We start from the raw sequence: 26419 nt of genomic DNA, 5'->3' as shown, positions 1-26419 counted from the left end.
TCTAGGTACAAAACTGAAACATCTCATATGACTAAGCTTAAAGATGTAATTCTGGCATAAACATTGGAACACTATCAAAATATCTGAACAAGTGAGGAACATAACTGATGACTCACAGGGCACACATTAATACTGTATATTGCATGATGAGGGAATGGTGCAAAACTGTAGTGCCTTTAAAACCGTAACCGGTCCGTTACTAATATGGCCCAGGATATAGACCATTTCACAGCTGTAAACAAGAACGTTCTGAAGGTTTCTCAGTTTATCAATGAAATTCCTTGGAAAGGTACTGTATATAGATTGCAGAAATCTGCAGGGTTATAATGGGTGGAGACTGTTCCTACATAAAAGTCCCATTTACAGCACTTAGTGACTGGCTATTTATTTCAAATATCCAGGTGACTCATGATTGAACGCAGAAATGCTGCAGTCACTGTGAAAAAGTAATATGTGAAATGGGAAAGGACAGATCAGTCAAATGTGTACTTTAATGGACCCTCAGAAGCAAACTGTACCAATATCAGATTTGTTCTTCCCATTATTTTACAGAACCACATCTTCCGTGCTTTCTTCACTCAAATAAAGTTTATTTCTTGCGTATTTATTAAACAAGACAGTAATGGACATAAATAAAAATGAATTAATAAAAAACTCCAATCAGTCTGTAATGCACAATACAGTGTAATTACAAACCACGTACATGTTTTCAAGATACAATATATCTTCCTAAGGCATGAAGCAAAACTTCCAAATCTTAAAATCTTCAGACGGCCAGTGGCAATGAAATGTAAAATAAAAACGTCACCCGATTCAGTAAAAAGATTCACCCTCGGGCTCTCCACATACTGCAGTAGCTATTAGGCTAAAGCAGTTACTACCTCAACATTTATAGAATTTCAACTGATTTTTCATAAACCATTGCTTAACCTTTAAGCCTTCAAGATCAACAACTACAGTACACTAACCATCATCTTTACGTACAGAAATTTGATTCCCACACCTTAAATTATTGAATTCATAAAAACTTGGAAATGTAACATAAAGAACTTGACAGTTACCCTCATCTTAATAATAGATCAAATTGAGAATGAAAACTCCGTACAAAATGTATAAAAAAAAAAAAAGACAAGGCAAGCAATTAAGGAGAACTGAGAGGAAGCTGCCGGAGAAAGTTCCAGCAATATTTTGGTCACATTTGATACACGCTTTCTACAGTGACAGACTTTTCTATCCACCCACATCCCATTTCAAGTAGAGTGGGTGCGTTCTACCCTGTATGGGTCATTTTGGCTTTAAGATGGAGTAGCTGATTACTCAGAAGGTGATGCTTGATTGCTTAAAAAGACAATAATTTAAACCTAGACTAACTAAGAAAGGAATTTCTGGCCCGTGCATCGGACCCACTTAACACATGACGTATCTGGCCAACATGTGGCCTGGTGATTGCACGATTCTCATAGCCCTGGTTCAGACCTGGCATGAAAGTGTCCTGGGTGATCTCATCTAGCCTGATATCAGACAGAATTGTCAACTAGTTACACTCTGTTTCCATCTTCAGTCTGACATTGCCTGCACTCTAACTGATTTCCATGGGGGAGGGGGATTTGATTTTCACTAACCAATCAAAAAATACTTTCCTTCCGAGACGACCTGGTTTAGCGTTATGTTAACTTGTATAAGGGTCTGGGCCATATATGGTCACATTCTTTTAGCAGTGTATGTACAAATTTGTTCTGGGTCTGTAAATTTAGAAAAAGCCCACTGAGAAATATTACGAGTGCATCAAACAAACTAATTCTCATGTCGCAGAAACTAGCGAAACTGAATCTTGTGTTTTGGATTTTATCATCATACTGTTGGTGAAGTGTCAGTGTTTACGTTCCAGTGCTCTGCACAAATCTAACAACCTCCCAGCTGCTCTTTTCCCCACTGGTACACAATAACCTCATATTTTTAGGTGCAAAAAATGTACCAGAATTCCCCAATATGTAGGATATTACTACAGACCTTTCTGTAATATTACATCTGCTGCCATGTGTTACATGTTCATTTGCATATAGAGCAAGGTATTGAGATCCAATCACAAGTGGTCACTCAAGACACATACTTCACATGTTAATGTATATATATATATATATATATATATATATATATATATACAGTATATCACATTTTAAAAATATATTGAACCATGCTAATTTGTCATTGTCTAGCCTTCAAAATGCCCAATATATGCTTATGTATCTATCTGTCTGTAGCAAATCAGGATGATATCCTTCAATATGTTCTTCTGGTTGCATAGTCTAACACCATGCTAGCTGCTCCAAGTAAGGCAGGTTCCTCCAATTCTGATGTGACAACCTTGATGTTCTGGGCAGAGGTGAGGGCTCTCACTGAGATTATGTGCTGTACTGGGGCCTGGTAGTAAGAGGCCAAGACTCCGGACAATATCACCAGGGAGGGGTTCACTATGTGGAGAATGTTAATGATGCCCACACCCAGCGCTGTGGAGGCTGGAAAAGAGAACACGAAGAGGGATAGAAATTAGAATTTTCTCATGTTGTGATAGCAGATTTTATGAGTAGTGATGGATTTGGTGTGAAACAGAAGAAAAATTACACTAATTTTGCTCAAAAAGGTAAAGAATTGAAATTCTTCTCTATGACAAAGAAGCATTTTCTATTAGTCGGTTTTGTATGCATTTTTGCTCACCTTTGTTGAGAACAACATCAGCTTTGTTGTTCCCCAGTCTGGCTGCTTTGATGAGGTGGGCAGCAGTGATCGGCTCTGCAAAATTCATATCCAACCCCTCCACCTTCAGCAGGTCCTCTGAGAGACACACCAACAAACAGGTCAGATGTATGTATGTAAATTATGAATAATGGTATGAAACCTTTGACAAATATGGTAAGGAGCTACATTTAATTACCTTGACTTAATTTAACATAAACACTTAGCTTGGTTTTCTTCATCCTGCTAGATTTCAACAAAGTCATAAATTCTAAGATAAACTAGAAAATTCTTGACTTTTACCCGTTCTGATACTTGGTGCACATCCCAATGCTAAGGTCAAAAGAAGTAAAAGCAGAAGTTGAATAGTAATAGTAATAGTAGTAGTAGTAGTAGTAGTAGTAGTAGTAGTAGTAGTAAAAAAGGCTGTAGTGTACATGATAGACCAGAGGTATACAATCCTGCTCCTGGAGAGCTACTGCTCTGCATGTTTTAGGTTTCTCTCTGCTCCAATACACCTGAGTCTAATGCTCTGCTCGTCAAGCAGCTGAAGCTTGATAACTAGCAGAGCATTAGACTCAGGTAAGTTACAGCAGGGAGAAACCTAAAACATTCAGGAGCAGGATTGGACACCCCCTGTAATCAACTAACAGTTAAGAAATCTGTCAAGACAGAGGATGTGTGATGCATTTGTGGCATACTGTATATTGGAAATGTCAAATTAGATTCGTCCTGCCTTCCGTTTTCCCAGCAACTGTTAAGTCATTGGGTCACTGTCTCCATCAATCAAAGTCACCTGTCGCAGCCCTGGTTTCCATGGTGACAGGTAGACAGAAACGTATGTAGAGAGGTCAGAAAGTTAATTTAATGGAGATTACACCTCTTAAACAACATCTTTATTTACGCGTTTTGCTGGAATAAATCATCAATGGGCTCCTTCCTTTTGGATTGCATTTGGTAATTGACTTGAATGGAGCAGCTTGTACCAGGGCCAGTAGGCAAGTCTTTCAAATCACTCTTTTAATACACTCATGTTCACATACTATGTTGTCGGTGCTTCGCGGTTTGGTGATATTTGGAGCAGTATTAGTGGTTAGAAAAGACGTTTTGTTGCATCCAAATCGCCGCCACCGTGCTTATCCGTGTTAGCAGAGGCAGGGTGTTAGCGACTCTCCGCAAAATCTACATTAATAGTTCATACACAAAAAAAAAAATGTCTCAATGGCTTATTTGATGACCCAATTTGCCTAAAAAGACCCTGGGATGATTTTACACCGGAATTTCACTTTAGGGAGAGATGCCAGAGAGACACAACTCGAAACAACTCCTCCTCACGGAAAGATCTCTGCACTACTCAATGACTCTAACACTTACGAAACTCTTGAAACAAGACCCTACCAGCGGTTACAAAAAGAAGGTTAGGAGTCATTGACAAATCACAATATTACCAGCTCTATCCCCAGGATTCAAACCCCTGCCTATATGGACTCCCAAAAATCCATACAGAAGGGGCCCCGCTCAGGCCCATTGTCAGCAGCATAAACTCTGTCGCTTACAACATTGCCAAGCACGTAACCAATATCCTGGCATCACTGGTGGGCAAAATGCTCAAAGCATTTCCACCAATAAGACCGAGCAACAATAGACTGTGTGCTTTTTAAAGTCTACAGAATTAGTTTATTTAGATAAAACAAAAACAAAAGACAGATAAATATTCATCCAACCAATACATTTTATTTTATTATTTAAGTTTTACACACATACAATGCCCGGGGGTAAACTAAAAAGTTTTTTTCCCGAATGAACACAAGAGACTCTATAAATGTAGACACAGTCTCTATGACATCACCCATAGGTTTCTCAAGAGCCAGAATAAAGCTCAAAGTGGGTGGCTCTGGCGGTCACCATCTTGGCAGTGCCTGCTCATGGCTAATGGATGTGGGTGGAGCTGAGGTGGGCTATGAAGCTACAATCTATGCAAGCCACCCGTGACAGCACCCACCTGTCCGTCAAAGCGGCCGTGCCCTAAACTATGCACAAGCTTTAAGCCTAAGTTAAACAGTTGAGTTACATGAAACATGACTCCTGTACTGTTGTCATGAATGGGGAAATTGACTATGGAGACCAAAACTGTTTTTTTTGTACCAGGCTGTAAACATGTTTATTTCTGCTGTATAGTTGGGAATTTTAACATGGGGCTCTATGGGGATTGACTTAGATTTTGGAGCCAGCCTCAAGCGGCTATTAGGGGAAGTGCAGTTTTTGGCACTTCCTCGCTGGCTCCATTTTTCAGCACTGGAGGTTGCCACTTGGTGCACACACATGTTTAGAAGACGCACCTTTGTATGCTACTCTCTGGATCTTCTGGGTGCAATTTACTCACCATCATGCAGCCTTTTGGCCTCTTTCTGTAGGGCAAGGCCAGATGCGAAGGCCTCTATGCATCCTCTGCCTCCACACGAACACTCCGGGCCGTCTAATGAAACAATGATGTGGCCCAGCTCTGCAGCGCAGAAGGTACTGCCATGAATCAGCTCATTGTTATGGATAATCCCTCCTCCGATACCTACACACAGAGTCAAGATATTCATTGTGTAATAAAGGAAGTCAGTATAATCAAGCTCAACTATTATTAAGACGGCTATAGTGATGACTACAATTTGATTAATGATACAGGGATCACAGTTTGATACACACACTATGACAGTAGGGAATTCCTTATTTATTCCTCAGATACTTATTTGAAAGTTGTTGTTTCTACTGGAACATGGTTACATGCTTTAATGTTCAAAACACATTCATTTCCTCGTATTGTCTGTTCAAATATCTGAAACACTACATTTTAGTGGCTGTCTCTTTAAACGCCCCCTCCCCAAAAAAAAGCCCAGTCTGCTCTAAATGGTCAGCGTTTATAGGTCGTTCCGCATCTGTGCTCTTGGTATCTTTGCACAGTCATTGTTAAGAGGGAATGACTGTTAACAGCACTGTAGCGGCACTTTCTACCTGTATAGTTTTGACATCACAACCGTACAGAAGTCCTGACTGATCGTTTAAAGGCACATTTCTCTGTGGATTGAGCGTTTATTACTTTCAGAGTATTGATAACCTGCTTTGTTATCAAAAGGAAATGGAAAGCTTACGTTTTACAATATGGGACCTTTAAATGTAATTAATTTCACCAACCCTGCTTAAACTGATTATGAATAACCAAACGATTGAATTAAAATCCTGACTCACCCGTTCCTGTGATGACAGTGACAAAGTTTTCCACCCCCTTGCCGTGACCAAACTTCTTCTCAGCCAACGCAGCACAGTTACCATCATTGTCGACCCAGACGGGTAGGTGCAGGGCATCCGAGATGGGTGTTCTCAGGTCCACTGAAGACCACTCCTGGATCAGCTTTGTGGAGTGAAGGACCACACCTTCTTGGGGGTTTACACGCCCACCAGTGGACACTCCTAAAATGTAGATGAGATTTTTTTCAAGAGTTATTAGATGATAGTTTTACAACGTGTTTGTCAGCACTACAGCCGATTTTCATTCAGGAATGTGAGTGTGCGTTTTTCATACCGACACCGAGTATTCTACAGTTGAGGCTGACGGCATCCCGCATGGCATCTGCACACATCTGTAATATGAGCTGCATCCTGACCTCAAAAGTCTTTGGATTGGGCTGTATATACTTCTTTACTACTTTACCCTGCATAGAGAGGGAAGTAGTGAAGGGGGACAGTAGTGGTGGTGGTGGGGGTAGAATAACAGAAAAGAAAAGGAGCATGTTTTATAGCAGTTATAATAGCATCTGTAAGGATATTAGTACCTTTGGTGTCTGGCTTTGAAACGTGATCTCAATTTGGAAACCCTGATTGCAGCGAATGCTCATTGAGAACACATGCCGTATACACGCTACACAGCAACATAAAAACAAACCAAGCTAACGTAGCTGCATGTATGGCTGAAGTTAAATGCGAGACAAAACACAAACTCTACCGCCCTCAGAATCAACGCCATTAGATTTAATAGCTAAACGTGGATCATCCTCACTCGCATGGAGGTGGTTTGGCTTCGAAAACACTGATGTTGCTCAAAAGACACCAATCTACAAACTATGTGGGAAAGTTGTTGCTGTCAAAAACAGCTCAACAACAAACCTGTTTCACCATCTGCAAATTAACCACCGCACAGATTATGAAGAATATGAAAAGCTTCAGCAGTCAGCGGTCGACCACGACCAGCCTGCTAAGGTTACGACAAGAAAACACACTCGAAAACTTTGGCAGCATTTTTCAGCAAGGGAGTGCCTTACGACAAGAAGGGCAACAGATGGCAAGCAATAACAAAAGCTGTCACAAATCTGTGTGGAAAATGTGATACTTGAAGCTTGGATTTGGAGACTAGTACAATAGGCCTTTGATGCTTTTACAAACTCATTTTTGAGTGGTGCAAAATATAGCCAATATTCGTAATCGGCAAAATCCCCAAAAATATTGGGATATTGATTTTTTTCCATATCGCTCACCCCTAGTGTTCGCGATAAATACTTTAGGCTCATAAAACGGGTGAAACAGCTATGTCAAAATAGGGATTGATGATATGAGGATATAAATATTGCCAAAACGATGTCCATCGCATTTGTTTTTTGATATTGTTTATACTTAAAAACCACCTGCCAGACTGTGATACAGCAAAATTTACAAAGCTTTTCATTCTGGTCTTCGCATGCTATGTTAATTTTGCACTTAAGTTCTTAATAAAACAAGAAAATTGTAATTTTTAATTTGTATTTCATTAAAACAGGAGTTTACAGAAATAAGCGTTACCATGTGAATATTTCATTTAGACCATTTAAATGACCAGAAATCATGCTATATCGTGATATATAATCATTACGCAGATATGAAATGACCAACATCTCTATAGAAGATTTTGGCCATATCGCCCAGCCCTATCTCAAAAGGATTGCAGAGTCTATGCAGCGTACCCTCATGCAAACGATCGCCACCCTGAGGTTGGTCCCACCCAGGTCAACAGCCAGAGCGCTCTGTGTCTCCAGGATGTGATCGATGTCCTGTGAGATGCAGTCTTTCACCGGGGGGAAACGGAAAGTCTTCTGGAGGGGCTCATCCAGGTCAATGGTCCGTAAAAACTTGAGAATACGAGGCACCGCATTACCATCGCCATAAATCTTAGAGCTGATGGGAAACAGAAACAGAAATGCATCACAAGTTCATATCTTTCATCTACTTTTTAAAAACAGATGGGGTCATAGAGTAATTGGAAGTGTGTGCTTCTACAAGAAACCAACAGGGAGTACATTGGGCATACCAGGGGTATCTCTTTCCAAACTGCAGCTCCAGAGCATGGTAGACCTTATTCTGAGTGTCAGCATCTCTGACATGTAGAACATTTTCACCTGGTGGAGAGGGAAACGTCATCAATCCAAGGCACATTCATTTAACAGAATAATGCTTGCTTTGGATTGCTAATAATGTCAGTAGGCAGCATGATGTCAGCCGTTATGAACACATTTTGACAAGCTTAAAAACACTCTGTAATTAAATGAATAAACAGCTAGTGGAGAGCTGCACCTTACTTCAGCACACGTGATGCTTCTAATCCATCTCTTGACCTCCCTCTGTCAGAGAGCAAACCAGGACCATAACTACGGCAGAGGCAGTTGTTAACTATAACTTTGTTTTCTGTCATACATACCCGTTTCTCTGCCAGTTTGCCTTGTTCCCAGGTTAATGACAGGCGTGCCAAAAGCCCCTGCCTCTCGTACTCCACAGCTGCTGTTTCCGATCATGCAGCCGGCATGGCACACCAGCGGGATGAACTGATCGAAGGGAATGTGCTTCACGGCCCTGAAGTTGGGGTGCTGCTCGATGCCCTTTTTCCGCATCACGCGCACCATCTCCTTACTTCCTGTTCACGTAAAAAAAACAATAACATTTCACAAATGTACAACAATCTCCAATCAAAACATGCTTGTGATCCCAGGTTTAATTTGGCAAAACACTCACATATGAAAGAACACAGCCTGAAAGACAAGGAAAAGGGACCAATAAGTGAAACTAACCGGCATCAATGTTGGGGAAGAGGATAAGAGTTTTTTTGTTGAAGGAGATGAGGGCATCCAGCATTAGCCCATAGATCTTAATGGAGTGTTGGATGTCAGTGGTAACTGGATGCTGCAAAGCCACAATGTAGTCTTGCTCTTGCGTATTGTCACCTACAAAATTAATAAACACCCCGCACATGACATACAGGCATACTCTAATGTTTTACAAAATATTTCCATCCCATTACTGTAAACCCACATACCCAGCCAGCTTCTGATGATATCCATGTAGTCATCTCTGTGATTATTTAACAGCAGCTTGTCATACGAAGGGCAGCCAGCCAGCAGGATGCGAGAGTGGTCCTCGCACATGGCGATGAGGTGCTGCTCTGCTCTGCGCGTGCAGCAGGCGTGGTAATGGGCCAGTTTACTGATGGCGTGGCGGATTGAGTCATCAATTGTGCCACTCACCTGGGGAAAAAAGGGAGAGAAGAGAAAAGGCAGGACACAGTGTTACCACTTAGTATACACATATAAATAAAAGAAAAGGAGCATGTTTGATAGCAGTTTTAATAGCATCTGTAAGGATATTAGTACCTAATAGCATTTAGCCACATCTTCGACTTTTTAAGGCTTTGTTTGAATTTGATCAAATAGAATATATGACTAGATCAATCACTGCAGAACTTCTTTTATCCTGGAGCCCTGCCTCCTCACCTCTCCTCCCTCCACATGAAGGATTCTTATGTTCATTAGCGCTGCAGAAGTTGCTAGGGCCAGCGCGTCAAAACGGTCACCATGGATGACCAGGATATCGGGACGCAGCCTCTGTAGTACATCAGGGAGTTTCACAAGTGCCAGGCCAACACTCTCGACCATGGCTGCTTCATCTTCTCCTCTCACGATGGTGTGGAGCTTGGAGCCGATGTCAAAGTCATCCTGCTCGATCATACGAAAAGTGTTCCTGTAGAGCGGAAAGTAGGGATGGACTAATTTAAAAGAAAAAAACCTGAATAAATGAGTAGAGTTTCATAGTGAATGCAGATCTAAACCCAAGTTAACACCTGTGGGCGGTTATGGACTGTTGTGTTAGCAAGCGCATTCATTTATACACTACTTTACTGTTTTGGGGTGTTTTCAACAAGCTTTTTTAGAAGGACGCCATTGTGGCAGTTGGTCATACCCGTAGTCATCAATGAGATGTGAGCCAAGCACCACAACTTCCAGTTCAAATTCGTCAGGGTGGTTTTTGATCCCAAACATGATGGGGGCCAGCTTGGAGTAGTCCGCTCTGTTGCATGTCGCCACACACACCCTCAACTTCCTCTTACACTAGCACACGCACACGCGCACGCACACACACACACACACACACACACACACACACACACACACACACACACACACACACACACACACACACACACACACACACACACACACACACACACACACACACACACACACACACACACACACACACACACACACACACACACACACACACACACACACACACACACACACACACACTGAATTAAGTATGGGCAGCACATATACACACACCCCTCTCTCTCCACTAGTTATGTGTCATTATTCAAACACTAATGACAAAAAAATAAACCCATCCACTATTGGGTTTTGCAGGAATATTACCATTTTCATGTGTAAAGCATGCCTGTTTCTTGCGAATGATGATGTTATAAATAAACTCCAGTGCCAAAGAAACAAAACCATACCTGATTCTCCTCATCTGTCTTTTTCTTCTCCATCTTTTCTCTGTTCCTTTGCATTCTCAGATAGTATAACTCCTAAAAAAACATGGACAAAAGAGGGGGTGAGATCCTGTGATGGCTTTGTAAAGGATAATATCATCCATTATTTTTAATACCCTCTCCCATCCACAGGTCATACTCACTTGGGCCTTCCGATTATTCAGATGCTGAAAGCATGGAAACACAACGAAACTACACTAAAAATGTTTTTTTGCATTTTACATAAAGAACACATGGAGACATTTTTCCGAGGGTGGGAAACATGCTGTAGGACAGTGCTTTGCATGACAAGGTGAAGGTCACACTCATTCCTGGTATACTCTTTGGTCACATGACAGGAGGAATTTGATTTTGAGGGACAGGCACCAATAAATAGTGCATCAAAATCAGCTTAGTGGCAGCAAAGGGAAAAGAGTGCAACAGCTTTTCTCAAAGCATATTGGCTGTTTGGCTGTCTACATGATGACAGAGTGAATAACACTTAGGTGAATCCACCTACATCAGTACCTGGATATAAGGGGTGGGAATCTCTAGGCACCTCTCGATCGATTACAATTTAGAGGGCTGCGATACGATTATAAAACGATTATCAATGCATCTTTTTTTCTATACTGAATTTATTTTTTCACATTGTGACTATTAAGTACTTATTTAGCAAAGTATTAGTAATGATCCACAATTGATTTACTTCCAATATGTTATTAATAAAAACAAGCAGAACTGGAAGGTTGCATTTGCCAGTATATATCCCTGCATTGCAGAGAACTTACATAAAAAGTAACGTCTGCCTGTAGCAGCAAACTTGTAGGAAATTAATACAGACTTCAGCATCTTCTGAACTCAAAACGTCACCCTTATTGACAAATAAATAATAGAGACAGTTCAGCCATATTTGAACCCGCGTGGCTCCCATTCACTGCTCTCATTAGGAGCATGACACGCTAGCTGCCACTCATCGGTGTTAAAATGTGCAGTTACAGTGACGTAAGAGTCTGCGACAAAGGATATCCGCGCATCACATGTGAAAGCTATCCTACCCCGTTTCTTTAGTGATTCCATGCCTTCGGTTTTGGTCCCGCTGTTAAGTGAGCAGAACGCTGAGTCAGTAAAATATCTCCGAGACCGGACGTTGTAGCACGTACGTAAAACCTTTGCAATAAAAGTTGCAATAGTATTTTGCTTCGCTCTTTCAGCGCTGGGATGAAGAGCTTCCAAACACCAGCTTTGATGCAGAGAGTGTCGGTGTGTCGGCTTAACTGTTTTTTGAATTAACTGGTGACAGTGAGTCAGATGTGTCAACTAACCAGGACATGAACACGTCGCCTCTCTCTTATTCATTTGTCGGTGTCTTCTGAAACTTTGAGATATCAACGGTTTACTTGGGCATGTATTGTGCTCTCAGCAGAAACACGTGGAGATATTTGCTGTCTTTATTACGAAAATACCATCGGTTGTGTATGTGTCGCTAACACGTTTCGTACCCATACTTCAAAAGTAACATTAATCCATGCCGAGCCACGAGACAACTATGCAGTCTGACTTCTGTGCCTGTCTCTGTTATGTGCGACACCAACCAGACTGTCTGGACGGCAGACGACCCATTTCCGAGTTCCGCCTTTTTGCGTTCCGTAAACAATCCTTTATCAATTTACGTTTTTTGACATTTGTAAATCAGCCAGAATCTTCCACTTCTGCATCGCGATGCATCAAAGAAAAGATTTCCCCCACCCTTACTGGATATGTGTCAATCCATTCAACTTGAACCATGTACTTTACCCCTGTCATATTGGGACATTAGTAGAGAGAGCAAGATCAAATGACTGAGGAGTGCAACAGTTCAACAAGCCCACAGTTCTATTTGGTGTAGGGGTCATGGTTCACAGCTTAATGCAAATCAGACATTAGTCATTTTATTATAAACACCTGTGCTTTTCTTACTGTGACATATCAAAATGTCTTCTGTGCTACATACTCTATTGTATCTCTTCTCTTAATCCATCAATAGTGTGTGTACCAATGGCAGATGTCACAATATATCAGGTACTTACCCTCTATAATTCATCTATGTTAAACTAACTGCTGAGAGGATCCTCATTTTACACATACTTGCTGCCACCTTCTGCTGTGAATGCATTATGACAGTTTCCAAGTTCAGCATTGAAAATCTAGTTCTTAAATATAACACTATGCCAAATTTCAGGTTTCACAATATATAGAAATACTGTATATATTTGAGCCAATGTCAGACCTCAAATTCCAGAGCGGATTGAGTGCTTGGGATTTCAAAACTCTTGAGGTTAGATTTAGCCACTGGCTGAGCTGGATTTCACTCTTTTGGACTTGGAATGAAGGGGTCACTGACATTAGAGCGAGCAAACAAAGATTAAAAAAACAAAAAACAGGTTTCCCACTGTGACACGAATGTTAAGTCCCACCATGTCTTCCGTAATCCACGGTTTACCTCTCCCTTGCTGCTTGTAATATCGTCTACACTCAAAATGCTATTATGAGAACCATAGCAAGTACCTTTTTTGTTTCCAGTGCTTGCATTTCATATTCTGATTTAACAAGTTGACTGGTTCAAATACAGAGTGAATGAATGAGAAACAGGGGAATCATTAGACTTTGTGGAATAAATCTTTATACTGATGGCATTAAACTGATCTGCCCCTGCAGAGGAGCCAAATCAGAAATCAAGGGTCTGGGTACTACTCAGAGAGATTGGGCATGCAGCAAAGGGCCGCAGGTCTTTCTATACCCAATTTCCTATCATCCTTCAGCTGTGCTGTCAAATTAAGGCATAGAAAGCCACAAATCTAAAGTGAATAACTAAATAGAAAAATGTCCTTAAAATATCAAGCCCTTGATCAAAAAAGAGCAAAGAACATCTCAACTCATAAAAAGGCCTCACCCTTTAAAAGACTGTGCTATGTCATGTGAGTGCTTCATTTTATTCATGACAGAGCTAAGCATTCTGTATCAGCCTCTGAAATCACACCACAGTAATCCTGGATTACTCCATTCATACTTTCTGACTATAGACATACTGCTAAGAGAACAACTCTCGGTCTGACACATGATCAATCCAGATAGTCAGGAACAGGTTGTACCAGATCTCCCGAAGTCAATAAGACTGGTAGGATGGGTGCCCCGGACGGTATAATAGTATTCTTCATGATTCCTGCGGTTCCATGATATTTATTCTTGTGAATGGGCCTTATTATACGTTTATAGTGGCCTATTTTACCATCTGGAGTACGTAGAACTAAAAACATGCCATTCGGTGTTGTAATTTGGAAAATTAACAAATTGTTTATGTGTCACAACTTGTTGTATGCCATGGTGTTTTGCCCTGTTACAAAGAGTTAGTTGTGGGTTATTAATCGTAACGTTAAAAGTAATAACCGTTAGCAAGAAGGGTATGCAGACAATTATTAGGGGACCACTCAATGCACTCACATCTTGCCCAAAATGTAGCGTTCTTGGTAGTAAACAATTTTATACATCTTGCTGCATATTGAAGAGTTACAGTACCTCTTTAGTGGTATATTAAAATATAAACATTGCGGCTATCACTGTTCAACAGGATTCAATTTCTGACTGCTACTGCACAACTGTCATAGCTGTTTGTGTCTTCATAACAGGTTGCAAAATACAGCCTACACCTGTTTATCTCAGACTGGAGATTTTTAGGACCCACGGATCAACAGCGTTGCATATGTTGCTATCACAAATTGATGGGTGTAATATTACTCGGTAAAAAATCGCACTCAGACCCACTAGTACTTGCTCAAAGGAGCCATGCCTGGATTAGAGTGGATCACATTGGGTAAACTACATGGGCTGCTCATGTATTATTCAAATGCAAAATCACTGTAATACTAATCATATTCCTATAGTGACTTCATAGTAGTTTATTACTCCATCGTTATAATAAATGCTGAAGATCAGTATTGGATCTCCAAAAGAAAAAGAGAACTGAAGATGTTTTCTTGGAATTATGACTTTTGCATCGCTACCTGTTATTACTGTATTATATCCTTATTAGTAGCAATAATTTAAGATTTCTTGGGATATTCAGTTTCAGGTTCTTAACTGAAACATATCCAAAAGAACAAATAGAAATTCAAAAGATTTTCACAAGGAAAACACGTGATCTGAGGTAGTTGGCTAAACAATAGACTCACTCATTACAGGGAAAGGTGTGTCTGTGCCAAGGCAAAGTTTAGGTCTATATTTGTTTCCTACTGCATACTTAAATAAAGCCTAAATAAAATATATCATGTGTTTTTGACTGCTAAATTACAGCTTCTTTTTATAGTTTCCTAAATCGCTGAATAGGTGCATATAGTGCAATGTGGAAATGCGATGCATCAGTGTGAATCTGTGCCAACAGAGAAGACATGGGAGTGGTGCAACTGAGAAATGCCACTGGAATTCATTCCATTGTAAAGTCAGTGATGTGACGTGAGCATTTATTTTCCTGTTGCCACATACAGATTGAATTACGTGTCAAAAGGTTTTCCAAGGTAACTGGTTAGCAAAAATGACAATGCTGGCTTGCATTTGTCTGCTTGTGTGGTGAGCTTTTCCTCACACGATCGTTTTCGCCTGCTGAGTTGAATCAGATAAATCCCGACATGTGGCATGATCAGACTATACAGCAGCCTCACTAATTCAATTTTAGGCCTTTTTGCTGTGTGATACAGTGCATAAGCTCTTATTACTTGGAACATTTCATTTCATGAAAATGTATCATACCTTTTGATGTTAACAGCCCCTATATTAGTCCTGTCCTGTGAAAAAACAGAAATCAGTGCCATGGGGAAAAAACGCATTCATGACTTCATTTGTGCAGTTCTATTCTAGTCAGGATGTCACTGTTTTCTGTCATGTATGTAGACAGATACATTCTTTGCATATTAGACATTCAAGTCAATTAACTTTGCACCTCACTGGCATAACATATTTCACACAGTGAAGCTGCAACATTAAAGTTCCATTTACATCAATCTATCAATAAGAATAGTCAAATATTGTAATATTCTTAAAAAAGGTAATTCTGCTAAACTGTACTTTTATTTTTTTGTACTTTAATATTGATGGTAATACTTTTGTACTTTCATTTAAGTGACATTTTGAATGCAGGACTTTTACTTGTAACAGAGTATTTCTTAAGGTATTACTACTTTTACTTAAATAAAAGCTCTGAGAACTTCTTCTACCACTGGTCAGGGTGTAAAGTGCACTGCCAAAGTAATTGTACACATCCTTATTAATTTCCAAGGCTTAATAAACACGTACAATGACTGTCTTCATAAAACATATCGCAATAAGCATATCAGCAATATCACAGTTATCGATTAGTCAACTAACAGAAAATGAACTGGAAACCTTTGAAAAAGTATTAGTCATTCAAGCATAATTATCCTTTTTTCCAGTTGGATAATCAGAGAAAAAAAGACATAAGAAGTATAAACCCTATAAACACCCTGCAGTGGCGAAAAAAGCACATTTTCACTAAAACTGACAGCGAGGGCATTTAGTTGATGGTTTGCAGTAACCCCCTCTGACAGATAGTAGCATATGTCAATGTGTGTGTTTTTCACTCACAGTTGGTTGTGATGCAGACTTAGGAAAAAAGAAAAAGCATTAGGTCTATACGTTTTGTGCAACCTCCATGTATTTTTGTGAAAGTGTCCAGGGAACATACAGAATATACTCAGCTCAGCTAGCAAGCAATCAGTGGCACAGCGCAGAGAGACTTACTGGTTTTTAGCAGTATGTGGTTACCAACATGTACCTCTGATCGCAAATTTAATGAAATGGAGATTACAATAAGTGAAACTAAATTCATGGAGTAGACGTCTCTGGATTTTGCTTTACTTGGAGTCTATTGCAGCTAATTACAGAACAGACAGTGTGGTTTTGGTGATTTGCAGGATAAAATACTTCCGTGTGTCTATTTTAACTGCACAAATTGTTGCTATATTTTCAACACGCTACAGGGTTTCTGGTCGCAATTCTTGGCAAAAGCATTTAATAAATAAAATCCTCCTCATGCATAATATTACAGGGAAATTATACAGGTTCCGGATCGGTCTCTATCTTTTCCAACAAAACAGAATAAGTTTGTTTACAAAATATTCCATTGACCAAGTTAACACGAGTATACCCACGTTCCAATACCTGCAAAGACTTAATTTCTGTTTAGCAATTAAAACGATAATAATAGCTAATGTTTTCCTCTTAATGTCTTTCTGTTGTTCATCATCACTTGAGTTTTTCTAATCATCCAAGTTATAATTAGAACAACACTCACATTAACTTCAGCAAGCCTCTTTTTAGGCATGGGAAAAATTAGTCAACAGTAGCATAAATGTACCACACCTTTAAACAGTAGTGAGTTACTTCAGTATTTCTGTGACGGAGTCAAAGCAACTTAAGACCCATTCTTTGCCGTTCTTCAACTCTCATGTGCCAGGTCCCACAGAAAACATCTTGGACTAAATACTATGAATGGCCCAGAGTCTCTCTCCCACACCAGTGACTTCTACTCAAGCATCACAAGACAGCATCAGCAGCCAGTGTTATGGTGTGGGGGGCAGGGACACATGCAGAGAGCAAAGGCAGGGGTGGCACAGAGATAGAGGCAGACAGGAACATTACAACCACAATAAAAGAGAGGTAATCGTAGACCGTGAGAAAGGATGGAAGGATATGAAGATAAAAAGAAAAAATATGACCGAGTGATGACTTACATGTGGGTTTATGCACAAAGGATCTGGCTGCTTTTCCATCCCACGTTTCTGTTGATTCTCAGCTAAAAATCACTCTGTTCTTTTGTCCAATTCTTTTATCTCTATATTTCTCCCTTGGCTTTAGCCCAGCTCCGCATTAGGCAATGAAGGGAGGGCATGCGAGAGCTAGCAAGCAGCAGAGGAAGGGAGAACGGAGGAGAGCGAGGTAGGGTGACACAGACATACAGCAGGAGGAGGGGCTGAGTGAGCTCGGGGTTGGGTTGATTTGCATTAAAGCTTGTGATTGGCTGAGGGGAATGAAGAAGAAACATGTGGCATCCTGCCAGACATCCGGCACAGGAGATGGTCTCTGGAGACATATAATACTAATATACAGTCTGCGTATCTTCGCTGACTACTTGTTCTTCTGAAATTACAATTGTCAGAAACAATATAATTCCTATAATCTCTAAAGATTCAGAAAATCATTTGGAAAATGTTTAGTGTGATTCTCAGCTCTAGAGGTCTTGCATGTGCCCAACCTAAATTCAGTTTTATGTTTCAGTTTCAACCTTTGAGTTACAGGGAACAGTTTCTTCCGCATCTGAGAAAAAATATCCTACATGTACTGCAATAAGCATTTAACGTAACGGAAAACACCAAACTAAAATAAGCTCAAATTCACCATTGGTTTTTATGATTTTATGTGGAAATAATAATGGCATGTCTTAGAATACTGTGTCCATATCTAGTTCTGCTAAAATTAACTGCGCACAAATAACCCTCTGTTCTAAATAACAGTACAGTTCAACGCTTCGGTACTGTTATTGCTGTAAGGCGGAAAGTCCCCATCTAAACCTGTTTTCACATGTGCCTATCAGGAAATAAAAGGTACAAATGTACAACTATTGATGAGACAACATATTAATCATTTTCTTTCTTTCTTTTATATAATTAAGACCTATAGCCTACAAAATCACAATTTTGTGTTTCCTGTACCCTTTTCCTGTACAACTGTTGTAGTTAATTCCTATAAAAACGGGCTCTCAAGAAGCTGCCTTGGCATAGCTGCCTTGCTAAAAGCATGTAAGAGACAATGGACTATAATCCAGAAAGTCCGGTTTGAGTAACAGATCCATCAGTCTGAAGTCGACCTGTTCTTTGTAGAAAGACTCATACAATTTTGTCAACCAATGGATTAGTTCATTTATAATTTAAGTTAATTTGTGTTTACCAGAGATGTGCTCATATGTTTCTTGATAAGAAGCCATTCAGCATGAAAAAGGCATAAAAAAATGACTCATCAATTACAGAAATCTCAAGTCCACCAAGACCAAAATGACAGAAGAGGGCAGTACTCTAAAGGCTGGCGGTCACCCAAATACTGCACAATGGTTAAATACTATGTGTGGTGGGAAAAAATACTTTAAAAAAGTATAAAATATAAATGTATGCGTTTCTGCAGTGTTGTGGTTAACGTACCCTGCCCTTTCCCTTACTTTGTCAGCAAATGAAGATGACCTGTCTAATCAGGAAGGTTATAAGATGTTGTGTCTCTGTGATGCAAACTGGAGCATTGTGTTGTTTAGTCTATTACTATTACTAATAGTAATAGTAATAATAATAATAACTGTGGCCATGAAAAATGACATGCAGCGAAGGGCCACAGGTTTGGCGAGGTTGAGCGAGGCCCTTCAATTTCTAACCTTCACCTTTTTTGTGGGACATGTGTAAAATGTTTCCCTTTTAAAAATAAATACGATAGATATGAAAGCATCTCCGGTTTGAAGAAAAAAAATTAGAGGGAAAAAGGGACAGAGTAGGACCTTTAGTTTATAAAAGGTTATCTCTCTTAAGAAATAAATAAATCAAACTGTGCTTCCTTTTGAAAAAACATAAATGGGAGAGAAAAAGTGCAGAACTTTGACTGCTCCGGTCGGTACCTTTAACTTACAAGCACTTACGTCAGCCCCTGGTCGCATTTTTTTTTACCGTAGATAAGCCAATGTACATTTTATGATAGCTATCTATTATTTCATACCATGATATACTGTGAAACCTTTATACTGATGCAATCCTAGTCCCTGTTAAACTTTGTTTGCGAGATAGGCCTGCAGTCTTGCAAGGTTTTGTTTGTTTTTTTGCCAGAACTCCCTTTCTGATGTGTTGACAGGACCTCTCCTGCATCAGCATGCTGGCCCTATTCAAGTGAATGCGAGAGATGTGATTTCTCATGCAACCCGAAAGATAATCTGAGCATGGCAAGTGCTCTGAGCAAGTACCATTGGCTCAAAATACACTCAAAATTAGGATGTGACATCAAATGCTTCAGCACACATTTTACAGGTCATTTAAAAAGCCCCAAATTGGGCATGAATATACCGCCAAAGACGTCTATGGGCGCACTCACACTGCCCATCCCTACCGTGCCCCGTGCTTTAGGGTACTTGCCTCCACCCCCGTTTAGAATCACACTACCTGGGCCTCGCGCAACTGCTTCTTGCCTGCCTATACGTCACCACGGCTTAACACGCCACACGCATTGATTGACGTCATCACGATGCGTCGCTTTGTTTACAAATCTTTCCATAGACCTCTGAGTTTTTGTGCGTCTTGTCCAACTGTTTTGGAATATTTTCATCTGATCAAATCTGCAATAAACACTCCACCACCGCATCACACCAACTTGAACCTTTTGACGCCATTGTTTTAAATGTCTGCCTATCGTCCGTCCTTCTTTTTTTTCTATGTCCGAACAGGTGCACATAAAATTACGTCAGAACCGACTTTCAAGGAGGCGAGAGATGCCTAATATAATGTTAGGGGAAACACTGTAATCTTCTGTGCATGTATCAATAGCCAGCAGCGTTGATGAATGGGTGTTGTATATAGAGCTTGGATGACCTAAATAAGCTCAGGGGCAACAATTATCTGCTTTTAACCTCTGCCTATATGTGACATGGTTACTCCAGACATGATGCTGATAAATGTCATTGACGGACAGGGATGTCAAGAGGTAATAAAGTACATCGAGCCAGGGTACAATATCCCCTCTAGAACAACCATAACCATGGAAGCAAGCTACGCAAGAAAGAAGGCCGAGTTGTAACGCAACTTGCAACCGCGAATGTGGCCCTTACAACAGACAGTTGGACTTTCATAACTAAAGAAAGCTACATCACAGTTGCATGCTACTACATTGAACCAACCGGACTGGCAGGTAATGTCAGCAGTCCTACTCACAAAAAGCATGTCACTGAGGCATACGGCCTCACTGGCATAGTATTGTATTCTTCAATTCAGGAATGATTGTTTTTTAATACTGCTGCTATTTATGTTTCCAATGATGCAGATGAGAGAATGCCCAATTTATTTTCATGTTAGGTAGCCTGTGTTATATTTTGATATTTTCTATTCAGCGTATGTTTGATATGCTACCAAAATGTTATTCCCTGCACTCAAGTGAGTGATTAAGGAGTATGATTTGCATTTTTTCTTTTTATCATAAAGGAAGATAGCATTTTATGTTACATCTAGACCAGTGGCAATCGCTCTAAGACTGCAAGGGAAGCTCAGCTGTCTGAGGCAGAATCCTTTTTTGATTGACAGCTAAATGAGCGAATCAGCGATCTTGAAAAATAAACATTCAGCAGAGCATTTTCCAAGTTTTTCATTCCGTTGTTCTCAACTGATCCGGAGAATTTACCGATCCCCAGCAACTTCGTCTTTGTTAAAAACGACTAGCGTTGTGTTTGGCAACTCTGTTCTGGTATAACATTTTCAAAGTTGTAACCATAAACATTCTAAATGTGTCCAAGTTTGATTCCTGTTGCAGTTAATGTGAACGACATCAGCTAACAGGAAGTTAAAAAGGACCAAGGCTGTTGTGTAGTAATGGAATTCCATTAAAAAGGTCTATACAGTTAACCTATTCAGAGGGAAATTCAGCTTCTCAGAAGAATAGTCGCTTATCAATTAAACAATAATCGGTCGATAAGATGAAACAACTATCGATTAATAAATGACTCGATAATTTGCATCCCTAATTCATATGCAGATATGTGTTTTAATGAAGTTTCCTTTCAACTCAACCTCCATTCTCATGTCTCGCGTTGCTTATCAGACTTTAAACAATGGCCTTCGCTCAGAAGAGGAAGTCTTGGCTTGGATATCCGCTGGCTACACTGGAAAGCCCGTATTATTTACTGTTGCCCCCAGAGCCAAAATGGTCATCAGACTGATAGCCGATGGGTTTTGAAATTTAGTTTGAGGTAGTAAATAACTTCTAGTATTTATTTAATTTTTTCTTTTTACACTCTGGGCATATTTAAAAAAAAAAAATCACCCTTCACCGTTGTTATTTGTGTGTTGTTCCAGAGTTTTTTCTCATATAGAGATGTACTGATGACATTCGTTCTGGTTACTTATAACCTGCATTACACAAATGGATTTCATTGTTCATTACCACATAAACTGTTATTGGAGGACTTGGCTTGTTATATATTTTATAAACCTAATGATGCACTAGGTGAAATGTGTAGCTCATTCCAATGTTAATACAATATTACTGGTCATGTACTTTTATTTGCCACTAAGAGAGTACTATTTCCCCGAGAAGAGAACAGACAGTAGATCTAGGGATGCTAATTTAGAAGGTTTTTTAAACCAGCCTTTGTTAACTGATCATTAAACCTTTAAAAGAGAAGTAGACAGTTGAGTCCCAGCTCACCTGTCCGTTAGAGTGCCTCGGACGAACTTCCAGCATTCAGACAGCTGCGGACTTGTACTGCAAATTACTGCATGCGATTTAAGCAATAAAAATGTAGACTTGTTTACTAAGAGAAAAACAAATTAGTTGTTCATTTTAAGAGACCTATGTTACTCCCTATCCTGTTTTGCCTTTAACAGATGGAATAATCGGTAGAATACTACCAAATGATCAAGAGCTGCAGTCTGAACCCCAGTTACAATCAGTCTCTGTGCAGACCTGTATGCTCCCACCAACCAACACAGATGAGCCTACACAGAGTCATTAACAACTACAGGGGCACCATCTGCATGGCTTCACCTCATTGGTGAAAAAGTCTGCCACATCTTTGATGCACAGGAGTGTTCTCTGTTTATTTAAGAAGTTAAGGGACCTTGAGGCTTCTGCTTCCCTCAATTTACCAAAAGAGTTCAAGGTAACCGAGTTTGCCATGTTCATTTATTTCAGGGAAATTAATAAAAAGATAAGAATGTAAACTCATGACTCTGAAAAGACATGGGTTGAATGGCATGAAGAATATTTCCATGTCCAGAGGGAAATTCCATCCACTGTCTAAGTCAGTCATTAAACCATTTAAGTCTTGAGTGCTGCCCTAAGGCTAAGACACTTACAAGCACAAAACAAGTAATCTGAAGGCATCCCCTTTGGGAAATTGTGATGGGCATTTACCATTGTTTTCTTTTCTTTTAAAATAAAAAATAATAATTTGTCCTTTTTATGCTTTTATTACATAGTACTACTGAAGATGAACAGGACATGATAGAGAGAGAGTGGGTTCTGCAGGTCCGAGTCAAACCCGGGCTGCTGCGCCGAGGATTTTTAGCCTCTGTAAAAAGCCGAAAATAATCAAAAATGAAAATAATTATAAGGTGCCCTCAACTAATGAGGGGCAGCAGAGATGCCTTAATCAAGCGGATACTACACCTATGTATTAGGCCTTTTTCCACATATAATGTAATGACATTCACATAATAACGTTAAGGGAAGTTTACCACACAAACGGTATTCCTGTATTTGACATGAGGGAATGGCAAAGTTGGCACTGGCAACCAGTCTGTAAATATGAAGGTGGACTGGGTACACTATCCTCAGTGTTGACACAGTTTTGACATCCTGGTACACAAACAATGCTGCATCAAGCTGAGACAACACTGATCACACAGAGCAGGTCCAATGTAGTTTTACTCTGATGAAACAAAGAGCAAACAAACCAATGGGTCATGAGCTGTGCACCAAACATGCTTCTCCCCAGGATTGCCATCAAATAAAGATTGTAATTTTCTCAAAAGAAACAGCTATCAATGTATAATTTGAATTTCAGCAAAATGCCCTGTTTACTAGCCAACCATGATTTACTGATTTGATGATTGACGCTAAACTTAAAGTAGTCTTTACTTATTTTACATGGACATGGCTTTAAGATAACAATGAAGCATCCTACAAATTATATTCTTATAGTGTTACAATTGAGGCTCCATAAAAGGCAGATCAAATGAAGGTACGTAATATCTCTGTTAATAAGATACTGCCATCTAATGTCCTTTAAAAGGAAGCGAAAAGTTGGGTCCTGTCACAGATGTCCTGTAGGTGTGGTTTGCCCATCTAATAGTTTTGATCCACACCATCAACTCAAATGACATAAAACGAACTAATCTTGCATAAATGATCTGCTGGCGTAACAGAAAATTATGCTAACAGAACATACACATCCTTGTGGACAGAAAAATGCCTAATGTAGATGTAAATGGCTTTTATCTCATGTTTGTAATTATGTGTTTTCAAGTCTTTTTAATTGCATTCCCATTGGTAGTCATAGTTTGCTTACCGATTTTACTAATTGGGTCTTATTTTGACAATTTCATCATGTGGAGCACTTTGTGACTCCGTATGTAAAAGGTGCTATAACCAATAAACGTAGTAACTACGTAGATGTTATTGTAACCAATTAGCGCACAAACAGAGCAGTGACGTCAGTGCAAATGACGCGAAGGACGAATGTTTCTATACAACGGAACAATGGTGCGTGCGGTGTTAAGGTCACGTTATTTACGTTAGCCAGCTGAACTACACCAAAGGGGAATTCAGTATATTTTAGGACACATGTCGGCTCGTCATCCATTAGTCACTGCAGCACGAAGGCATCTTCGTGCACCCACAAAAGTTTGTAAGCTAACGTGGCTCACTTTGTAACGTAAATGACGTTACATGTTTTTTTCACTTTGGTTCACCGTTGAGCTGTTTGACAAACATTAGCATCGCCCGAAATTACGACAAGACCCACTACAAGCGAATAAAATCGGGCAACAACATCTTCTCCGCTACTTCTCTCCCGTGTCGATGCTGCTGCGGTCTGACTTAGCTACAAAGTTATGCTAGGATGTGTTAGCTAACAAGCCCGTCTTGACTCATCAACATCATATAATAATCAACGCAGTTTCAACCGTTATAATGTCAGCGTTTGGGACCGTTTAGCAGTTAATGTTAGCTGACGTTAGCTGGTGAACCCCACCTCACAGTTAGCTGAAGTTACCGATCCCTCTGTATTCATTTTAACTGTTACACTGGTGCGGATTCACCCGTAACGGTTAAAGGCAACTACCTTGAATTATCCAGAGACGCTGTTTGTCTTGATCTCAGACTGAAACCAACAGTGGTGGCGTTCACTTAGTCTCCCTCTGCTTTGGGTTCCCAATGGTTACCAGAACAACGGTACAGGGACATCTAACGAGGGTACTCGCACCAGCGGGGTTCGCGTTGTCAAGTTAGGGCACACAGCCCAATACCGGATGTGCGTGATGTGAACCTTCATAATAAAACCGAATTACCACCGATTACCAGCACAAAAGACATTGGCCTGCACATATGAAACAGCTGGGCAAAATTGTATTTGGGAAAAACTGTAATGAGACACAACCCCCCTCTCTCTGATGCAATTAATGTTATTTCTACTTCTATTGTACAGCTGTAGCCTATTGCAGATTCAGATTTTACATACCAAAAATCCTCATCAGTTTATAAAATATAATGCACAAACTGCACAGTATGTGAAGTACAAGCAACCAAAATGAGTTCGACCTTAACTACATTAGCATTCGGCCTCCATGTTATTGATTTAATAAAAAATAATACTAAATATGTAGTGTAGAGCCAGTACAAGGGGGAAGTCTGCATAACAAGTACTTTTGGATACTTACGTTTTGCTCATATTTCTGTTATTGAACTTTTTTCATCAGTATCTGACTTGACTAGCAATGGAGTATTTTGTACTATTGCTACTTAATGAAATATTCATTATTTTTTCATTATTGCCTCCAAGTTAGTGGACATTTCTTTGAGTCAACCTGCATGTGTGGAGTAAAACCAGACCTTGAGGATTGTGCCCTGAGGACCAAAATTGAGGACTAATGAGATACCAACCACATTTCTAGTTATTATATATGAGTTTAGTCTCTGAATCTTTTTATGCACATAAGTAAAACACCACAGGTAACTTTGGATACGGCAATACTGCTAAAAATAAAGAGAACTTACCACTGCAATCAGTCTGTTGTGACAGTGTAAATGTGTATTAAAATTTGCTGGGGTGTGTCAGGCATTTATTTTCTTGAACCTCAGACAAAAGTGGTGTTGCTTTACTTTGGCTTGCTTTATGCCACTGAAAGTGTAGGTGAGGACACCTGGCAAACAGAGCGGAGTTAATGCCGTCTGTAGAGCTGGCAGGAACGAACACCCAATAGTTTAGAACAGCGTTACGTATCTTATTTACTGAGGTGTTATAACATGTAAGACTATATGTGTTTTGATATAGTAAAGTAGAAAATCATCTCACTAGCCTATAGTCTGAATATGGATTATGTTGATGCATTGTGGGGCTTGCCACCCGGAAACACTGATTTGACCTTGAAGAAAAGCAATAAAACAGAAAGCATTAACCCAGCCTGCAGGAGTGTTTCAAAGCACGCCAGTGCAGAGCAGTACCCACACAGTCAGTGGTGGAAGTGGCAGCATGTTGTCTCAGCTGCAGCCCCCATAGCAGCTACTGCTATTTTATAACTGTGCTGCATTGCAGGGCTGTTTTCCCCCACAACCATGGCTGCCGTTGCATAAGAACGGATGGCATTGTAGTTTGGAGGAACCCAGAGAGGGAGATGGGTAGAGGGGGCTTGTGTGGGATTTGCCTGAAGAAGAAAAAGAAATTAACAAAGAATGACACAAGTTTGTAGAAGGATTTAGGGCAGACTGAAGCAAAGAAAGATGTAAATAAAGAGAGAGAGAGAGAGAGAGAGAGAGAGAGAGAGAGAGAGAGAGAGAGAGAGAAAGAAAGAAAGAGGAGCAGCAGAT

General features: G+C 40.0%; 1 protein-coding gene across 4 annotated transcripts; it reads right to left on the bottom strand.

Moving 5' to 3' along the window:
- Positions 1 to 575: 575 nt before the first annotated feature.
- On the bottom strand, positions 576 to 24815 carry gne (glucosamine (UDP-N-acetyl)-2-epimerase/N-acetylmannosamine kinase). Of its 4 annotated transcripts, XM_083930312.1 has the most exons (17): positions 24678 to 24786; positions 17332 to 17496; positions 16184 to 16201; positions 15332 to 15366; positions 10535 to 10606; positions 9979 to 10127; positions 9513 to 9759; positions 9059 to 9266; positions 8814 to 8966; positions 8447 to 8659; positions 8060 to 8147; positions 7716 to 7926; positions 6305 to 6434; positions 5971 to 6192; positions 5117 to 5299; positions 2716 to 2832; positions 576 to 2516 (listed from the first exon to the last, which is right to left on the bottom strand). In XM_083930312.1, exons 5-17 carry the CDS (start codon positions 10586 to 10588, stop codon positions 2281 to 2283), a joined length of 2211 nt encoding a protein of 736 aa, XP_083786438.1. In that variant the 5' UTR covers positions 10589 to 10606; positions 15332 to 15366; positions 16184 to 16201; positions 17332 to 17496; positions 24678 to 24786; the 3' UTR covers positions 576 to 2280. The 4 variants fall into 4 exon arrangements, with proteins under 4 accessions (XP_083786438.1, XP_083786437.1, XP_083786439.1 ...); XM_083930311.1 differs by lacking the exon at positions 16184 to 16201; XM_083930313.1 differs by lacking the exon at positions 16184 to 16201 and having other exon boundaries at positions 15332 to 15361.
- Between the last annotated feature and the right edge of the window lie 1604 nt (positions 24816 to 26419).

Source organism: Echiichthys vipera (assembly GCF_963691815.1).
Source record: "Echiichthys vipera genome assembly, chromosome: 2".
In the NCBI taxonomy this organism is placed as follows: Eukaryota; Metazoa; Chordata; class Actinopteri; order Perciformes; family Trachinidae; genus Echiichthys; species Echiichthys vipera.
Note: the sequence above shows the minus strand (reverse complement) of the source record. Positions and strands in the feature narration are given on the sequence as shown.

What these genes read in the sequence shown, in the direction of transcription:
- gne (XM_083930314.1), bottom strand. Translation starts at nt 10,588, where the DNA reads ATGCAAAGGAACAGAGAAAAGATGGAGAAGAAAAAGACAGATGAGGAG. An exon ending in CATCTCATTGATGACTACGG is followed by an intron (nt 9,760 to 9,978) that starts GTATGACCAACT and finishes TCCGCTCTACAG; the next exon opens with GAACACTTTTCGTATGATCG. An exon ending in CACTGTCATCACAGGAACGG is followed by an intron (nt 5,300 to 5,970) that starts GTGAGTCAGGAT and finishes CTCTGTGTGTAG; the next exon opens with GTATCGGAGGAGGGATTATC.